We start from the raw sequence: 20,999 nt of genomic DNA, 5'->3' as shown, positions 1-20,999 counted from the left end.
AGTTCCAAAACATTGTCCTTCCTGCCAGGGACATCAGGAGTCAGGAACTATTCTAAAGAGACATGGGCTAGAGTGGCCACAGTTTTAATGAAGCAGTGGACATTGCTAAAGAGATTCAGGACACAAAACTTCTCTGGGTACTAGCTAAGTAGGTGCTGAACTCAGAATGAGAAGACATTTTTCACTTAGAAATCCAACGATTTGGATCTTCCATGATGGACTACTCCAGAAAGGTTTTACCACCTCACATTCTTTAACAGTGTCAGTGGAAGGCTCTTCAATAAAACAGCCTTCTAGAAAGCAAAACAGTCATTTAATCATGCCATGCTCTTGGAACTAAATAGGAAGACAGAGAGTGGAACCCAGAGAAATGCTGCATCTCCAGTAACATGCTGAAGATTTGTAATGCTGGTTATAGCCGTAAAAAGAGATCAAGTCCTAAACTCAATCCATTAATCTAAACTGTACCATAAACTCACATTAAATAACATCAGTAAAACCTTTACCACTTCCATGAGGTTACACAATAAAAAGCTGAGTGATATCTAGTTGGAATTACTAGGTACTTGTTTCAGCATGAATCGTAATTTTGCACTATCCACTTAATCCCATTTTTACATCCATTTAAGATGCTTAATAGCCTTATCCTAAAAAAAAAAATAAAATTAAGTGTCTTGAAGGCTATTGTAACATTATTTTCCTAGTAAAAGAAGAAAATTACATCACAAATAAGCATATGATAATTATAAAATAAGTCCCACCTCATTCTTTTTGCACTATACTGGGAAAAAGAAGGCATCCCACATAGAAGCAAGATAGGACACTTGAGACAAACTGTCTCACAATTTTTCCCTATAAAGCAAGACATAAAATTATCCTTAATTAAAAAATAAAAATAACAAATCTTCAAAGCTATAAGAAAAGGTTAACAACAATTTCCACAAAGTGCTTCTCTCGATGTTGCCACATGGCAATGGCTTTCTCTCACAGCCTCAGTTGCAGTGCTCTGTCCATCTCTCAACTAATACTCCAAGTAAAGCAAGTTGAAGAGCTTGTCTGTGCCACTTTCTCATGACATCACGAGAACAGTCCTTTGTCTTCATCTGCTGAAACCAGCTGCAGCACTTCGACATTCTAGCGGAGATGAAGTGCAGTTCCTACAGGACAAAAGTCGTCATACTGACATTTCTTTCAACTTGCTTTCAGAAGCACAAATCTCAAGATTAATTATTCTATTCCCCAGTCACTCCCAGGAACGTGACCGCTTTTGGAGGACCTTTCACCAGGAACGCTTTCTGGAATTACAACACTGTTGCAAGTCTGAGAGGTTCTAAAGGATTGCACCAAGACCACCAGTACATTAGAAACAGCCAGAACAGTGAAAGGCTTCTCACCCCTCACAGATGTCACCATGCTAGAACTGGTATCAGAACCTGACCCAACAACTGCCTGTGCAAACTGCACAAAGACAACTTATGTGGCAAGACTGCAATAGGATGTACATTGGTGCACAGAAAGCAGTTTTGGAAACAGAAAATTTACTTCTCCATGCACTTTTTTGTTCAATTGTGTTGAGACATCAGCTGAAACACACCAAGGAAAGGAACTAATTTTGGACAGGAACAAAAGTACTGCTCAAGTCAACAGGATGATAGTTTCTCCACAAATAATCTGAAGTTACACGTGGCACAGCAATATAAAGGGTGGTGTACATAACGGGGGGGGAAGCTAATGCATCCTATTGGTGACAAGCTCACTGCATAGGTGCACAATTAGAAAAAGCTTCCATTTACTGATGTTCTACTACAGTCCACACTAATCAGCATTGCACCAACATGGTTAAGGAGGAGAACATGCAGCTGAGAACAACAGGAAGAGATAATTGATCAATTCAGGAACAAATAACGAAGGGAAAGGCCAAGACATTATAGCATCCATAAAAACAAAGAGGAAATAGAGGTACAGGTCACAAACATGACCTCTGAACGTTGAAGGCAAGCAAATATCTAGAAATATCATCATTGTGAAAACAAACCTCTACACGCAGGGACACCAGTGCATGGACATCAGGACTGACATTCTCAGTACCCTGGAAGTTGGGCAGTCTGTTTAACTCTGGCAAGCAGAATCACATTTCCGCTTGATGGAGGATCTCCAGAGACAGGACTGTCATCTGCACTGTACCTGACCTTTGAGATGGCCAAGAATGAACTAAGAACTGTGCAAGCTAGTACTGTGCAATGGTTCTACTAGCTTTTAATTGCACTTTTATGATCTTGAGAAATAATATTTCAACAGTGTTTATTTTCAAGTTAAAGTGTGCTCTGTCCTCTGTTTCTAGACTCCATTTCATACAGGTTTTGAAGCAGACAAATGAAAGTAAAGCTTTCTCTACTGAACTAGATCAAGCAATCTTCCAAAACAAGCACTGCCTGAAAGCTGCACCTTGTCTCTGCTATTCTCTGCAACACAAGAGCAACTCTGCTGTCTTACGGAGCAGAACAATGAACCTCGGGCAATTTTAAGAAGAAGGGAGAAAACAAGACGGAAAATGAGACAGAAAACATTTTGTAATATTCCAAACTATGAGGTTGCAGCGTCTGGTACCAATATCAACTTGATTTTAACCTGTTACTTCAGAGAATGGCCCATCCCCACTGACCTAACAGATCTACTTAAGTCACAGCAACAAAGAACAGATGTTGTTTTAAAACTCATATGAACACAAACTTGAGTTTATGCCTTATTCAGAGTGAAGAGTGGGTGTTTTTCCTTGAAATTAAGCAAAACTAGCACATTCTTTTTTGGGAAAAAGAAAAGGAAAAAAAAGGGGAAAAAAAGGAAAATTACACCACGCAATAGAAAGTATACAACTATTATTTGTAAGACATTGAAGGAAATGCATCTAACATGCTACACTGTTTATCTGCTATACAGAATTATACTTTGATTGTAACCAGTTCCAGCAACTGAGAACGATTTGTGAAAGGAAGTGAAAGTATTCTACCATACTTGAAATGTGACAGACTATCACCATCTAGTCACACTCAATCGGAGGTTGAAATAAAAAAGTCCAGACATCCGAGATTCACAATAGTCTGAACTGGAAAATGCTCCATGTTACAATCCATTCAGATTCAGCAGCAGAAGCCTTTTTCTCTTACAGAGGTGATTTTGCCACTGGGTATATCATTACTGTGAGATGAATCACTATGAGGTCACCAAGATTCAGCCCAGAAGCACCTCCATGGTTAGCTAGAAGCTTTATGTGTAGTAACACTATACCTCACATAACGGCAAAAAAAAAAACAAAACAACAAAAGAGGCAAGATGCTAATGAATAAAATTGCTGTAGGTATCTAATGCTGAACAGAGTTGAAACAATCAGATATCTAAGGATTGTGCATAGCTCTTCAAACGTGAAATTATATCTAAGTACAAGATATGAATCAACTTTGGTTTTCTCTATCATCAGAAATCAGTACAACACTTTAAAAAAATACACTTTATTCAGTCACAGACACTTTGGACACAGTGCCAAAAGTAACAGATTACAGATTAATTTATCAACAAAAAAAGAGCAACTGATAACTTACATACTTATGGAAGGTATTTACATAATAATTTATGCAGACATTAACCAGGAAACTTAAGAATTATCTTCAGAATTATCCTCTCCCAGGTAAAGCTTTTATAGCCATCTGTCCAAGCCAGCACAAGATATTTACAGATGTCAACAAAAAATGAGAAGAGGAAACAGTCACAACAGATCCCAAAACAAAACACAAACCCAATAAACTGACTGTGTATAATGCGAGTCCTTCACAAACCAGGTCATCTGCCTATCTGCAGACTGAGTCAGAAGCCAAGAAATCTTAGGAGAGCTTACACCTCATCATCGGGATTGTATGAGGGGGAGGAGACAGAGAGAGCATTTACCCGAAGATACCAAATTATGCAATGAAGGGGATTCAATATTTATATTGGCAAATCACATCCTCAGATACCCAGGCCTTCTCATATGTTTAAGCAATTCTGGCTTCTGAATAAAATCTTAACATGCATTAACATGGCACATAAGACTCCCAGTTCTTTTGTGGAATCGAGCACGACCTTTTAAACCATCACATTTAGAATACATTTGATCAGAGCTAATAAAGAGGCTGACAATGAAGACTGCAACTACTAGTCCTCATTTATATTAGTCATTTTATAGAATATCACTGAAACAATGATCAATGGTAGCAGACAGTTGTACAGATCTTTTTAGCCAGATTTGTTAGATTCCAAAGCCTGGAGGGAGGAAAACAAACAAACAAACTAAACCAAACAAAAAGCTACAAATACAACCTATGAAAGATCAATAGTCCTTCTTCTCCTTCCACAATCAAAGCTACCAGAAGATAAAAAACAATAAATTCGTAGACTATAGAACATTTTTAGAAAGTATTGATTGTGTAAAGAGTAAAATTCAGAGATTTAAGTTGTATTAAAGATGATTCATAAACTTAAAACACTCTTTATACTCCCCACAGCAATCCAAGAACATGTATACTTTAGTGCTCAAAAAAGTAGAAGCAAAAGCAATTCAAGCTCCAAAATATTCAACTATTAGTATCCCCTGATCCGTAGACAATATACAGAATTATTACAGAAGTAAATAAAAAAATCTGTGTCTTACAGAAAATATAACTTTAAAAGTATCTTTAAAGGTTTATAGGGTTTCCTTTTAAAAATAAAAAAATTGAATACTGTATAGGTGCCAGATATACCTCCACAGTGAAGCCTGCACACTATTCAGTGCATGATTCATCATGTTCTTTAGTCATAGGAATTTTCACAATTCCTCAGGATGTAACATGAACCTTACAGTTTACAAGGAAATCCATTCTAGTTTAAGTTCTCATTCAAGAAGGTGTAACTAAGAATTTGCATTATTAAATGCTTCAGATAATCCACGTATTTCTTTTCTGAAGCCTTTTATAGTTTAATACTGAACTGTAAGTTTAACTCAAGTGGAATTTCCAAATTCTTCTGCCTCTGGAGCCTTGCAGCCCACCACTACATCGATTTCTGGTCTACACATGCCTTCTTCCCATGCATGTGTTAACAATCAGGCAAACTGAAGCAAGTTCTTTAGCCTAAAGCTCATGATAACATTAAAACAGAGCCACTATCCTCTTCAAGACAGACTTTCCAAAAAGTAAAATAACTTCCTAAAGCAAAAAAAACCCCAACATATATAGAGCCCCTCATCCCATATATTCAGGGAATGTCTCAAGTCCCCTCGAAGATCCCAGTTTTGCTAATCTCTGCCTCTCCCTGGGCAAAGCAGGGAGTGCACATGAATGCCAAGGTGTAGGGCAACCTCCTACACAGTCACTCACACACACTTTGATCCCTATTTTTTCCTGAAAAATAAGAGCTATGACAGAGGTCAAGGGGAGGTGGGGAGGAAATCTCACTGTTAACAGCTTATTTCCTTCCTACCTTCTGATATCATAAGACTTTCCCTCTCTTCCCATATCCTACCTTATCACACAAAATCTTTCCTCCAATAGGCTTTACATTTGCCATTGTTCAGTTCCACGGCATTACCAGGAAACAGAAATGTTAAGATGCAACATTGTCCTGTTTCCATTGTAAATAATGTGTCATTTCTTAGGTCTGCAAAACGATTAGAAGTGGCATGAACTCTGAAGGTTAGCCTTCAAAAAATAAAACTTTTCCCTTTACAAGATTCCAGAAACTGATGCTAGAGAAAATTTCGTTTTCTTATTATTTTCAGTGGAGAGCTTCAGTAAGAATCAGAGGCAGTCACCACTTCCTACTATTTGAACTTTGGCATATTTGTTTCTACTTCCTGAAAAGAGATGGTGATTCCACTTTCCCCAAAAACTCATTTTCCTTCCCAAAATGAGAAAAGAAAGATGGTAACTATTCTGAAGTGGCTAAATTGTGAGGTTTCTATCCAGATAGAAATGCTTTGGTGTCAGGAACAGAAAAAAAAATTGCTAAATATATTGGGAGAAAATAATTATTGAATGAAATGTGTCCTAAAAGTCACTACTGTGTCTAATCTGTAAAATATCCGACTGAAGGAACAACCATTGAAATACATACACACCTAGTTTTCCCAGCAGCAAAGGGGCATTCCAATTCTTTTCATCATCAAAATAATACACATATATATATACACAGAGCAGTGCCCAGTATTTGTAATCCAGCACATCACATGGCACCACAGAGGCAGTCAAGTGTTACGCACCACAGTTCCTTCCCTATCACAGACCCAATCTACATGCCTATCAAGTGATGTTTTTTCAGTAATTACTTTTTGGTCACACAACAGATGAGTTCCAGGGCTCTAAGACCATGAGATATAGAGCTAAAATTAAACTTGACCCTACATATCAAAGCCAGCACTGTAATTTCAAAGTCAAAGTTTAAAAGAAGTCAAACCATGGTATGATAATCAGCTGGGAGTTGTGTAGAAACAGCACTGCACAGGCTCTAACTGTGCACTTTCATATGCCACCATATTTGCTTGAAGGTAACAAAAATCCTCAGTTGCATTCTTTAAGATACTCATTTCACCTTAAATTCTAGTTCTATGGTATACTCATGTGACCATAATCAATGCCTGCCCCTAAATCATTTAATATTTTTAGAGCAATCCCAAGACCATTATTAATTACAAATACAAAATATTAGTTGATTTGAATTAGAAAGTTTGTTATCATGGAGTTCAAGCAACAACTCCTACAATATGAAAATAAGACACTCCCTTCTCAAAGAAGCCACTATTTCTATCATAATAGTACCTTCTTTCAAATAACTGTGGAGACCAATCTCTTCTTGATCTGCCAACTGGCAGCTACTTTTAATACGTAATTCTAAATTATTCAGTAAGTCACAGAGACAGCACCATCAAAGAAAGAACACAGAAATGAGGGGAACACTACAGTCTAAACAAATTGCACATTAAAGGATATTCATGATATACAACTACAGCATTTAGAACGACAAAGATCCACTGTCTGCAAATTTTAGTTCTTACATGTCCTCTCACCCTCTTTCCCAAAACGAAGCAAAATCAAATAATCATGCTGCACATTTTAAAGCTGTGGTGGGTTGACCCTAGCCAGCAGCTAGGCATCCACACAACCAGACCCAGTACAAAAACACCCTTAAATATCCAGAGTATCCTACAGATTTATATATTTCTGTATCAACAGAAGCTGACTGCAACTTTTCAAATTATCGTATCTCTTTGCATTGTATAGAGGCAAGTTCTGAAACAGTATCTTTGTACCTCTTGCATAGCAATGACATTATTGACACCTTTAGGAGTAGGAGTCTCCCAGGAGTACAAGATAGAGCAGCTCCCTCCTCCACCCTGGTGCTCCAGAAATAGACAAGTCATTGCTAGAAAGCATTTTTCAGAAAGCAGAGTTTTCCAAACACTTAATAACAAGAGAACAGGAAGGGGAGAAGCAGCTGAATCCTACTAAACTGAATTTCAGAAGCTTAAAGAGACAAACCAGGTCGAGAATTTTTAAAAGTGAGCATTGGTACTTCATGGATCTATAAAGCTTTATGATCAGGATCAAAATCAAACTTGCTTATTATGCTATATTAGACATCTCTTTGTCTAGTTTATACAAATGTTTATTACTCGAACTATCTCTAAATAACTATCCCTCAGGGATATGTGTTCTCAATTTTTATAAAAGAAATCTAGGCATAGCTAGGTAAATACATTGAATAAATGCGTCCCACTTCCTTTCCCGTTACCCCTTTTGCTCCTGCACACTTAAACCGAGCAACGCTCATCAAGACAACTATGTTTTCCACCAGCTCTTTTGCTTCTTCTTGAAAGAAGGAAACTACAGTCCCTTTGGTTTCTGCGTAGCTATCAGGAAGACCGCCTTTTTTTTTTTCCCCAAACCGCAGTGATAGCTGGGTTCCTCTGGGACAGCTCTCCCGAGCCCCAGGATAGGGGGACAGGGCGGGCAGGAGGCTGAACGCGACCGAGGAGACCCAGCACCACCACCCGCCTTCAACATCTGCCCATTCGAGAATGTCAACTACATTAACCCTCTGGGGCGGCTCTGAGTCTCAAACTTTTGCCGTGAACAGCATCATATGCTCATTCTTCATCATGGAGAAAAAGATGACAGAAAAGGAATGAAGTATCATCAGCACCTCCACTGTTAATAAATACAGAGAATACATATACTGATTATGTTTTACACACACTTCTAAATTAACAGTAAAATCTAGATTTACTGCAGTGTTCAAGTTGCCTGGAAACTTCCGAGAAGCAGAGTCCCTATTAAAAACAAATAAAGCTCTTCCCCAACACAACAATCTACAGCAGAGCAGTTCTGTTGTATCTTGAAAGGTCATATATATTTCACGTGTTGAACTACTTTTCCAGAGGGTCGTCAAGTAACTACGGAGCTACACGAAGATTCATAAACTGAAAAGCCAGATAACTCTGTGATTACGTGTTGGCACATTCCCCTCCCTACAATTCCGGCATTTCACCGAGGTCAGAGAAAAGCTGTCACATAAAACGACATCATTTAGGACTGGAACAAACCGCCCCGCCAACACTGCCATAGAAGTCAAACACACAGTTTTAAAGAGAGAATGGCTAAGCCTTATCTCCTTCAAAAGCTTAAAATCCCACCGGGAAGTGGGACAGGGGAGCCAGGCACGCAGCAGAAGTCCAAGTGCAATACTTTCTTCAGAAATAAAAAAAAGGCCGCCCGCCCCCATCTCACACGCTCCTGCCCATATCTTCCAGCTTATCTCTTTTATTTTGCCCCCACCGAGATCTCCCTGCTGGTCCCAACCAACTCCGCGGGACCCCCCCGCCCAGCAGTGTTTCCCCGGCCCCCCCGCCCCCGCGCGGCCCCGGGCCCGCCGCTCACCGTTCCTCAGCTCGTGCTTCACCGTGAGCAGCGGCAGCTCCGCGTCCCCCGAGGGTCCCTCCATGGCCCCCGCCGCTCCCGCCAGTGTGAGCGCGGCCCGGGGCGATGTCACCTGGCCCGAGCCGGGATCTATTTCCCAGCGGCGCTCCGGGCGACAGGAGCCATGCAGGCGCGCTGGGGGCTGCCGCTCTCCCCTCCGCCGCGTGGAAAACGGGGAGGGGAGGGAAAAAAAAAAAAAAAAAGACAAACCCACACCACCCAACAACAAACAGTTATTAAAATCTAGGGAGGCACACGCACGACGGCTTCCCTCCCCCGGCGCTCAGAACCAGCCCATGTCCTTGCGCCTCCCCTCCCCCGGGCTTCGGCCGCCCTCCCCGCCCGACAGCGGGGAGCGGAGCCGAGCCCAGCCGAGCCGAGCGGAGCCGAGGAGAGCCGAGCGCAGCCGAGCGATCCGGGATAGGCTGAGGGACGCGGGAGGCGGGGGCGGAGGGGGCGCCGCGGGAGCGGCTCCTGCTCAGGCGCTCGCGCCCCCTCCCTCCCCGGCCCGGGCGCTCATTGGCCGCGCGCGCCCGCGAGCCCCGGCTACCGCCGGGCAGAGAACGCTCCGCGCGCGCCGCCCCCGCCCTTCCGCCGAGCGCCGCGAGCGCCCATTGGCTGGGCGGCTGCGCCAACCGCGGGTCCCGCCCCCCGGCGGCCCCCCCACTGCCTCTACTCCCGGCGCTTGTTTGTAAACATTCCCGCCCGCTGCTCCCGCTGGCCCCCGGCCCCGTGGGGGGTGGGCGCTGGGCCGCCAGGAGGAAAGGGAGGGCGCTGACTGACCGCTGGAGCTGGCAATCACCTGAGCGAGTGGCCGTGGAGCCCTTCCTCGCGGTACGGGCCGGCTCCACCGCACTCGGGGGCGGGAACAGCCGTGGGCTGACCCACTCCCAATGGCGGCGGGGGGCAGCGGGGCTCCGGCCTGGCGTGGGCGTGCGGGATCGCGGAGCGGGGCGTACCCGCGGGGGATACGGCGGGGCAGGGAGGAGCGAGGCACAGCCGCGGCGGGGGGGTTCCCGCAGGGCCCCGGCCGCCCGCCGAGCCCCCGCCTCCCCGCACGGGCGGTGTGTGCCGGCTCGCGGCGGCGGGGCCGGGGAGCTGCGGCCGTGAGCGCGGCACGTACCCGGTATGTCCGCTCGCAGCCCGGCCGTGCGGGCCGCGCTCGGGGCGCGGGTGGCGAGACCGCGGGGCTGGGGCTCCGGCGGAAGAGGCGCCCAGGCCGAGCCTGACGCCGCCTCCGCTCTCGGCCGGGCCCTGGGCTGGGAAACGGGCGGCGAGCGGAGCCACCGTCTTGGGAGGTTGAAGCGGCCGCGTATACTGGGAGTTAAAACAGCCTTGGCAATCGCTGGGGTGTCCCAAAGCTTGGTTGGTTACGCCAGCTCAGGAGGTGTCTGTGAGGGGGTTGCTCGTTGTGCCGTGAGATTGGCGAAGTTGCTGGGTAGCTACATCCCTGTGCTCGGTTCACCTTGCACTGCCTGTGGCGTGTTCAGCTGGTCCCCTCAGCTGCGAGAGGGACACTGTGTTCACAACGGGCTCTGAGTCCCTCGGTAACAAGTTCAAACGCATCAGACCTGTTCACCTCAGTTAAGCCTCTCAGTCTGTTATGTTTTGGAGGCAATCTGGTATGTCTAAAGCTGTCCTCATTTCCTTGAGACAGATAACACAAATCAGTTTTCTCTCCGTTTCTTATTTACAGTAATTTCTGACTTGTTGCTCTTGGATGGCGTTGCTTTTATCCTTACCACAAGCTGCTAATTGCCATGCCAGGTCATGTACAGCAGCAGTGTTCACACAGAGTCTAACTCAGATACATCAAAGATCAATGAAATAAAATGTCTTATTTTAATCCTTTATTCCCATTCCAGTATTATATATTTGTGTTTGTACACGCATATATATATTAAAAAAATATGTGTACATGTATACATACACACATTTCTACAGTTTCCTATGGAGAGATTGAGTTGGGCTAATTGAAGTTGATAAGCACTTTCTACTTCAGAATGGTTTAAATACCAAACATCGGTTTTAGGGCACTTTTGAGATTGTTTTCTTCTCAGAAATTAAAAGTACTATCTAAGGGCTTCATAATATTTCAGGCAAAACTGTTGAAGATGTTTTCCACCAAGCACTGCAGCTGTTCTGTTGAGGTATCTCTCTGTAGCATATGGTACACACATAACTTCACTGAAAATGTCCATCCAGTTACTGCCTTTCCAATAGTATTATTATCAAGCCTATAAATATAGAAACTTTGATCTCAGGAGATGTTTTCAAACTCAAAAATAATTGATTCCCTAGCTTTTATCACTTGATTTAGAAGCTCACTATTGCAGAGAAAGGAAGTGTTAAATCAGTATATTATTAAACTATAAAAGGGAAAATAATGAAAATACTAAACTGATGAACTTAATTGTTAATTTTTTCCATCTTCGTAACTGTTGGCTCCTTTGTGCAACTACTGGGTAGTGTCAGATTTACTTCTTTACAAAGTGTAACAACCACTTCTGATTATTCTGTGTCCCAGATAATACATTTTAAAGAGACTAGTACTGTATTTCATCCAGTGGCTCTACTAGCCTACTCTTGGACTAACTGTCCCTGGCAGCCTCAGAAGTGAGAAACTGAAATCTGACTCCACTCTGTTCCTTACTAACTCTCAGTGTGAGTGGAGCTGGCATTGAATCCAGTAGTTGTTACTAGTCTTGGTTTCAGATATTCATAGCTCGACAGACTGTATCTGCTTATTTGCCTCGGGCTGAAACCTTTGTTCTCCTTTTAAATTTCAGCTAAAACAGATTTAAAAAATGAGGCAACAACCCTAAAACCTCAAAGCAAGGGCATTGATCCATGCCGATCATGCATGTAGCAAGACACAGGGATTACCATGTTTATTTCAGTTTAAGGTAACTGGGCTTGGAAAGTACCATTGCATGAACTGAAAGTTCTTTTTTATCACCGAGGGACCCCCTGATTTACTGGCAACACGGTCATTCCATTAAAAAAAAAAAAATCACATTTTTTACATAACAGTTTCTCCTGTGTTAAAATATTCTTGAAAGCATGCCAGCAGTTGGAAGTATGGGTAGTCATGTGCCAGCACTCAGATTGTGCCTTTGTCCCATTTGAATCACTAACACAGGCAGTCACAGAGTCAGATAAGGGTGGAAATTTGGCTTGAGCCTGCAGCCAAAGCAACGTGTGGAAGTACAGGAACAATGATGGGCTGTAGACCCACAGAGAGTAAAGACTGGTCTGTAAGAGATTTCTTATAGTTTGGAGGAGTAAAACCACCCTTGGTGTGTAAACTGTGCTTTTATAAGGGCAGCTCGGAGTGCAGTTTAACTGACTGAAAATGTTATTTGCATTTTAAATATTTTTACACATGTGCTGTGACACTGAATAAAAAAATAATATTTGCAGTATGTGCATTCAATAAATTATCCCTCTGATATTAAAAGGAAAAATATTGTGTGTTAAAATTATTAAAAGCTATGGGGTGGTGCTGAGCTACTCTTGCTCCGTAGTGTAAATATTTTGGGGATTTTTAAGTAGCATTTTCATATTCTTGTGCATGATAAGAGCAACCTGACAGGTCAGTCAACCAACAGTTCCGTGTTTGGGCTGAGCGTGTGCTGAGTTTGGGAACATGGAGCAACACCGTTCTAAAGATAGATGTCCCTTCTCTACCCCACAACACAACTGTTCAAAAATATGTGTATTTACTTACCATTCCTAATTGTGAAAAGAAGGAGGAAAAAATGCTGGGAAATACCCACAGGGAAAGATATTATTGAACTTTATTTAAGAAACAGTGTCGCTACATTTTCGTTTTGATTCTAAAAGAGGTGATGTGCTAAGCTGGTTTGAGGGCTGAGGTGAAATTGAAATGCTCAGTGTACAGACTTCTGAGAGGAAATGAGAGAGAAAAAGAAGAAAATGAGTGCTGTAGCTGCAGCAGGGTGTCACTACTTCACAGTTTTAAGGTATTTGGTTTACTTTCTTTCTGAAGGGTAGCTGCATATGAAAATCATAGTTTCTATGGAGCTCAAGTTGGAGGCATCTGGTGCTTTCTTATGGTCATTGAATTGTTACAGAAATAGGTGTTATTTTAAAAGGACAAATGTTGGAAAGCCAGATGATACAAAATGTTCCCCTTAATCACTCCATGGAGAATATTTACACTACAGGGGAAAAAAAGGATCAAATTTTGGAAACCACTAAATGAATTTAGGAAAGGACTCACCTCCAGACATGACCTCAAGAAGCTTTTGTGTGAGGTTTTAGTACAGTATTAGTTCTAGTTTTTAGTTTACATGTATTGTCTCTGATTTTTATCTTTTTTTTTTAATCTGAATCTTTAATTGAACATTTTGTGCTTGATAACTGTCAGAAAAGTAGACTGGGTAGGTAAATTTGCTCTTAAAGGGGTTTTGTATGAAACTGCTCTGGCCAACAATTTTATCTCTCTAAAACCACTTAATGTTTTACCATGAAAGGAGAAGTTATGCAAAACATCCAAGACTAATAATTCTCTTAACGGAAGTGGTACAACTCTGTCAGGAAATGGATCGTTTCTTGAAAGAGTGCGTGTAAGTGAAGATGTGTTACTGATTCTAGGGTCCTGTTTCAGTATTAATTTCTCCACCGATTGTTTAGTTTTTCTTCAGTTACTGTACACTTTCAAAAGCTTAATAGTTAAAAATCCACATAGTTATAAAAGAGAAAAAAAATAAAAATACTTGTTATGTTACTCAGTTTCTGATGAGGAAAAGGGAAATGAATGCACACTGTCCAGAGGGGAAAGAAAGCAGCACTATCTATTAAAACAGAAATAGGGGTTTATTTCACTTTCTGATCTGCTAAAGCTGCTTAAACTAGGCAGAGATGAAATTTCTAGTTAATACAAAGAATTGACTTTTGGATCCTAATCCTCACTCACAATAATTTGGTTTTTTTTTTTCAAATTTTTTGGAAGAAACACAGAGTTTTTATGTTCTACATAATGTTGTCATTAAACCTCGGTTATACTGACTGCAGTGTGTTTGAACCCGAAATCCTTTTCAGAAGACTCACATGTGAATTCTCACTATTTTGAAAATTTACTGTAAACTTTGGAGAAGTGGACTTTAGAAAGGAAAAGCTAATCGAGGTGATCTGAAAGCTAGTGATAATGAAATTAAAAGTTTTAACTCATCGTGGAGACTATGAGTACATTCTGATAGTTGCAGAAGTTATGTCTGCTTTCCACCCCCAAAGAAGGAAGCATAGCATGAGGGAAAAGGTGTTTAAATGGCAGAGCTTAAAACTGCATTGTAGTTCTTAAAGAGAGCCCATGGAAAAAAAGAATAAGTTAAAAGAAGTGGCACTTAAAATGGAGGGAGAAAGACATTTTTTGAAAAGCGTAGATGAAAGCTGATAAGTTCATTTCCACAACTTGGCATATTTAAAAGATATTGCATCTGTTAAATTATCACAGACCAAAAAGAGATTTATTGAAATGAACAGTATTGCACAGGTTCCTTTTCCCTTTATCTTGAGAAAAGTTGTATGATTATTGACTTTGAACCTACTCTTTTAAATTAAAAAAGATAAGATGTTCACATGAATTGAAATAACAGAAGAGAAAATCCTGAAATAAATGGATAAATTAAGGGAAATATATTCTAGAGTCAATTAGTGTTTCTCCTGGAGTTTGAGAAGAACTTGGATCTTCACAGAAAGAAGTACAAAAAACTCCCATTAATTTCAAGTACTGTATCAGGTGACTGGAAGGCACCTCTTAACATAGTGTAATATTATATAACATAATACAATATAACATATTATATAACATAATATAATATGATTTAATATAAGCAGTGTTAAAACTCCTTTGGAAGGACCAGGAAAATGTTTTGATGAAAGATTTGAAAGATTGTCCTTAGTTTTAAAGAATAAAAAGAAATTAAAATGGATTATAGAAACAGTAGATAAACATGTTTGCATGAACATGGCCTAGATATAAAATACTACTGTGAAAATCAGGTAGTAAAAGCTATAATGGTAGATTACAATTTTTCAATACATCTAAAAAAAATGGGGATTTTTAACTTTACTTGCCTAATTGACACTAGCACTGTAAACTGTATGACTTGGAACTAGAGCTAACAGGTAACTGGTACCTGTTACGAGCAATTCTGTCATTTCATTAATATTTTTCTTAAATGCTTCATCCCATACTGATTTATTTAGATACAGGATACAAACTAGGGTATCTCTAGCTTAGCATCCTGTCTCCAGCGCTTGCCAAGAGCAGCTGTGTAGTGTCACGACAGTCTGTGGTTTTGTTTGGTTTGACAATGCAGTCCCTGAGTAAAGACCTCCATTTTTTTGCTTTGACTTTGCCATTTGCTGCTTTCATCTGATGACCCATAATGATTTAGTTACAAAAGAGAGTGAAGAATTGTTACCTTTTATCTCCTCCATGCTTATGTTGCATCTGCCCCTATTTCATAGGCGAACCCAGAATGTGAAGCACTAGCCCACCCCACTTCAAAATATCCAGTAAAATATTTGCTGTAGATAACCTGCTGTATATAGAGGTTATGCACCAAGCAGTTACAGTTCTTTCAGTAATCCATGCATGGTCTCATTTATTTCATTTTTCTTAGGCAGAGTGCTTCTAGGGGAAACCTAGGTTATTTAAATGTTAGAACACTCGGTTCCAATACACCTCTTTTCTAATATAAAGTGTTTGCTGTGACAGTCTTTCAAGAGGGTATCAAACCCCAGTTGGCCAGAAGGCATTTTACACTCCTTTTGTAAATTCCTTAGGATTTGCATTTTCTCTGAAGTGTTAGACTTCTATGTAAAGAAATGTCCCATTAAGCATTTTTCCTTTGGCTGTCCTTTATTAAATCTGGCTAAGAGTGAGGTTTGGCATCTTCCTCCTTACAGCATGTTATATTCAAACTTACTTTTCTGTTGTGACTGCTTGTTACTGTATTGATGGGGAACATGACAGCAGTGCAGATTATTGACATTGTAAATAACTCCATTAACACTGAGGTACTTCAAATCCCTCACCTTCCAGCATTTTCTGGTATTTTATAAAGATTTACACCAGTACCACATCTCCCTCCATTTTCAAAAGAACATATTCCTGTTCAACCAGATTTTATTCTACCAAACCCACCGTGTAATTGCAGAAATTCTGTTGTAAATTATTTGCTTCTCATTGGACTGAGTGTTGCCTCCCTGCAACTCTTGTGAGATGCACCTTCAAATAGGAAGTCAAATGAGGGAAACCCCACAAATTCTTAGAATTACTTGTAATAAGCAGTGATATTGCTTGTTCTCTGAGTAACAGTCTTGCTTTATCCCCAGCCAGCAGCCAAGCCCTACACAATCGCTCACTCACTCCCCTACCAGTGGGATTGGGGAGAGAGTTGGAAGGGTAAAAGCCAGAAAACTTGTGGGTTGAGACAGTTTAATTGGGAAAGCAAATGCTGCACATGCAAGCAAAGAAAAACAAGGAATTAATTTACAGTTTCCCATGGGCAGGCAGGTGTTCAGCCATGTCCAGAAGAGCAGGGCCCCATCATGTGTAACAGTTACTTGGGAAGACAAACACCATCACTCCAAATGTCCCCTCTTCTTCCTTCTTCTTCCCACTTTATATACTGGGCATGATGTCATCTGGCCTGGAATATCCCTTTGGTCAGTTTGGGTCAGCTGTCCCAGCTGTGTCTCCTCCCAAGTTCCCATGCAGCCCCAGCTTCTACGAAAAGCAGAAAAGGCCCTGGCTCTGTGTAAGCCCAATAACAAAAACGTCTCTATTATCATAACTGTGTTCAGCCAAATCCAAAACACAGCCCCATATCAGCCACTGTGAAGAAAATTAACTCTACCTCAGCCAGAACCGGCACAGTAACGTGTATCTACAATGTGGCCTTACAATGTCTTCCCACAGAAGCATTTTGTTTTGGGGGTAGTGAGTTGTGAGATGCTTGCCATAAGTCTTTAGATAAAAAATTGGTTAAACTGTTCCACTGTGAGACAGTATTTGTCTTTAGAAAACTATGTGATTGAAGACAGTGGACAGGCGTGAGGTACTGGTTTGGTTTATACGTAAGACAAAATAATTACTTTTGGATAGCAAGTACCAAAACAACAGAATTATAAATCATTTGGGGTTGGACATGAACCCACTGCAGTACTGGAGCACTATCCTTTGATGGATATAAAGAGAGGAGATGAAGGGGATTTCTGAAAAAATATGAGTCCCTCACTGCTTTTGACAAACAGTGAGTGTTAATCCCTTTTTTAATCTTGTGTTTGAAGGCAGGCCAGAACCACGTTTTCTGTAGCCTTTTATGTACCCTTTCTGACTTCGGATAGGCCATGTAGAAGTAGTCATGCCCTCTCCTAAGACAACAGTTGCCTGATCTTCCCAGTGCCTCTCTTTCTCTGCAGAAGTAAATGCCTTCTCACTCCACCCACACACCCCAGGAGAGCAGCCTTCCCCCCACTCCCTGCCTCTGCCACAGTAGCAGCAGCAGAGTTAAGGATGTTATTGTCACAATTGAAGGTGGCGCTGTGCATCTCGCATCGTCACTTGTCTCTTCCTTTTAGTGTTTTCACCTGTCTAGGTTGAATGTTCACAGTGCAGCCTCTTATATAGTTGAAGCTTTGGGCTACAGTTTAGTCTGGTTTGGCCCTATTGATCTGATTGTTCTGTTTTGTAAACTTTATTCCTGTTGAGATTCCTAAAAGTGACTAATATAGAAATCATATACTCTTATTAAAACAGAGCCTTGTCTAGAATAACAGTAAAATCAAAACATTTAAAGAAAGCCTGTCTATCTTTCTTATTAATAACCATACCGTCCCATTTTTTTAGAGTGTTCCTTGCTAATCTTTTGTTATTTACTTTGGAGAGGCTTCTCTCTTCTCTTTCTTGGTTATTTGCTTGTCTTATATCTACCTATTAAGTCCACATATTCATGCAATAAGTATCCCGACAGTCAAGTCACCTACAATATTCATAAGTCATTTCAAAGAAGCAACAAATGTATTCTGATTTATTACAAAAAGATCTAATGAATTAATTCTAAGTGTTATTTTATGTGGTATTGAGGCTATTTTCAGCAAAAGTTTTAATCTCTAATTGAAAACATACAGCTTTACCAAAAGGACAAGTGTTCAGTGCAGGTAAGGGATTACATGCAGTAGTGCTGAAGAGCCCTTGCTGTAGATGGGCAATCCTTTGTGCTGAGCAAGATACAGACTCAGAACGAACAAGTGCCCCCCAGAATTTCTTGTTAATGTGCTGTGATGAAAGCCCTTAGAACACAACTGAAAACTGGGAAAACTTTGACTTTTTCTCTGAGGCTGATAGTTACTATAAAGGTCAGAAATTGGTTGTTCACCAGAAATACGTGTTTATCAGGCACAAAATGAGCGATCCATAAGCTTGGTATCCTCTCTATTCCTGTTTATTTTTAGGAAAGACATTTGAGATACTTGACTTCTACAGAGCTCATGAACCAAGATCACTAAGTTAAATGCATTTCTGTTAATATTCTTAGCTATTTTTAATATACGTAGATTATATCCTACACAATGCCCACTTATGTGCACTTTGTTTCACATATTTTCTTTTGTATACTTAGTAACCATGGAAAAGTCACATACAGATCATTCTATCCTTTGAACTATAAGATACTCAGTTTGGACTGTCTTTTATTTTGTTGATTTTATACAGTCTTGAAATAACTCTCTTTAACTGAGAACACTTTGTTTTATGTGATCAACCATGGAATGAATGCATATATATTATATATATGTACACACTTTTTTTTTTTGCCTAGAATTTGAAACCAAGTACTGATTGCAATATTTTCCTTCTTCAAAAGGAGTGGAAAATATTGTGTAATATTTTCCAAACTGAAGCTGGATCTACTCAGAATGCTTGGTTTTTAAACTTTCCACTAAAGGGGGGGGGAAGCATTTTTATTATTTGATGCAAAGGACACAGATTTCCTTATTTTTATATATGGTTTCATATTTTTTTACATCCCTTCTGGCAAACTATATCTTTGATGTCAAACAAGAAAGTCTCACTTCTTTCCAGCCTTATATTTTCATACTCCAGTAAACTTACATTATTTCTGACAATTTTCCCATGAACACAATGATTGTATATCTCATATATCTGCAGTTTGAAGTGCCTAATAGATTAAAAATTAGCCTTGTATACCAAACTTTCTAGTCAAAGTCAGTTAATTTACAAAGACAAGTAGTATGAGAATAGAGAACAAATTTCCATTAGGGAAATCTGTCAGTAGAGAATGGAGTTTTAAAGTCAGTAGCTACCATCATCTCTTCAAATGTTTTAGTAGTAGTAACTATTTTTTTTAATAGCAGTCTTCTACTGCTCCATCAGTCTGACTGGAAATCATAGCAGTTTCTAGTAACTGATGCCTATTCATCTTCCTTTTAACTGATCAAAATTCTCTCTCTTCAATGTGTAATGAGAAACACCTCAATCCTGTATTCAAATTAAAATGTTCTTCTATCTTTGCATATTATTAAAAATACTCCCTGATAGTTATGATATAGCAATGTATCATACAACATACCTTGCTCTATATGATTTTTGTGTGGTTTTATTTCCAAGTAGCTGAACAATTATCAGTTTTGTAGATTTATTCTTTTTCCATTCAGAAATGCTGATCCTAAATACTCCATTTTCAAAATTCTAGATGGTCCCAAAAATGCACCTTCATACTAATTATATTAGAAGAGAAACTAGGTAAATAGGCCTGGGTTTGAACCAAATTCACTGGTCCCTTTCTTCCACAATGAAAACCCCATACATTTGACTAATCTTTTGGAGACAAACCCCACAGCTTTTCTGAGTTCAGTTTTTGCAAATGTGAATGCTCTATTTTAATGATACATTTACACTTGGAGCACGTTAATGCAGGCTGCTGAGTGCTTTTAATCTGTCTTGTCTTTTTTCACTGCATATACGGTGTAGTCTGACCCTTTTTTGGGAGAAGATATTGCTGGAAATAGCTAATTAACTTTATTTGGAACACCCTTGTAAGAGGCTTGTCTCAAGAGGAAATGTATTTATGGGATTAGGATTAAAGGAATTTGTAGATTGCATTCTAATATAAGGATAGTTTAGTTACTTTTAAATATATTGGCTTTGGAACTGGAAAGAATCCATGCAAAATTCTTAGCATTTGCATCTAGACAGTTTTCCAAGTAAATTAATTTAGGAGGTAGCTACTGGAATCTGTATGATATGCTGCAAACTGGAGTTATATGGGATAAAGTCCACTTGGCTATCAGTTTTTATGTTAACTTCTACAGACAGAAATCACCTTTAGCTTCAAAGGTTCTGTACCAGAGGTCGTGAAATGCTGGAAGGATAAACCAGCTAGATTTTGTCAATGTTTTCTCTGCTGCTGAGCTCTTTCTTAGGTATGCATTATTGATCACTGTCAAAGTTAGGATACGGGGCTTTATGTAGCTTTAATTCTATCTTCTGAAGAATACTGTTTTAATAATATTTTTAATTATGTGGATTTTATGCATATACTAATGATAATATGAAACTGTTCAGGCACTATGATGTAATGTAAATTGAAAATCTGTTTTAGAGAAGGAGGAAAATTCAGCCAGATCAAAAGCTATTGCTCAAACAAGCCAAGAGTCTTTTCCTATTTGAAAACAAAATAAAGCAAAACTTAGAACACTCTCCATACTTCAGATATTTAATGAGTTATGTGAAAAAAAATCCAAGAACAAAAATGGTTGCTCCTAAAGCACCTCAAATAAGAGAAATATCTTAGAACTGTTTGGGTTGGAAGGGACCCTAAAGATCATCTAGTTCCAATCCCTCTCCATAGATAGGAACACCTTCCACTAGACCAGGTTGCTCAAAGTCCCATCTAACCCAACCTTGAACACTTCCAGAGGTGGGGCAGCCACAACTCTTCTGGGCAACCTGTGTCAGTGCCT

The 20,999-nt window shown here is 40.2% G+C and overlaps 2 protein-coding genes across 2 annotated transcripts in view; one reads left to right on the top strand and one right to left on the bottom strand.

Moving 5' to 3' along the window:
- RPS6KA5 (ribosomal protein S6 kinase A5) overlaps window positions 1-20,241 on the bottom strand; it is an 88,869-nt gene extending 68,628 nt beyond the window's left edge. The window contains exons 1-2 of the mRNA XM_017813835.1: window positions 20,231-20,241; window positions 8,943-9,294 (exon numbers count right to left, since the gene is read on the bottom strand). Of these exons, the coding sequence (XP_017669324.1) occupies window positions 8,943-9,006 (64 nt within the window). The 5' untranslated portion in view covers window positions 9,007-9,294; window positions 20,231-20,241. The remainder of the gene's footprint in view (window positions 1-8,942; window positions 9,295-20,230) is intronic.
- The window catches only part of CUNH14orf159 (chromosome unknown C14orf159 homolog), a 47,350-nt gene continuing 36,016 nt past the window's right edge, over window positions 9,666-20,999 (top strand). The window contains exon 1 of the mRNA XM_017813843.1: window positions 9,666-9,815. The gene's annotated coding sequence lies outside the window, so the exon portion shown is untranslated. The remainder of the gene's footprint in view (window positions 9,816-20,999) is intronic.

Source organism: Lepidothrix coronata, unplaced genomic scaffold (assembly GCF_001604755.1).
Source record: "Lepidothrix coronata isolate B3197 unplaced genomic scaffold, Lepidothrix_coronata-1.0 Scaffold43, whole genome shotgun sequence".
Classification (NCBI taxonomy): domain Eukaryota; kingdom Metazoa; phylum Chordata; class Aves; order Passeriformes; family Pipridae; genus Lepidothrix; species Lepidothrix coronata.
This window is presented reverse-complemented; position numbering and strand designations above follow the sequence as displayed.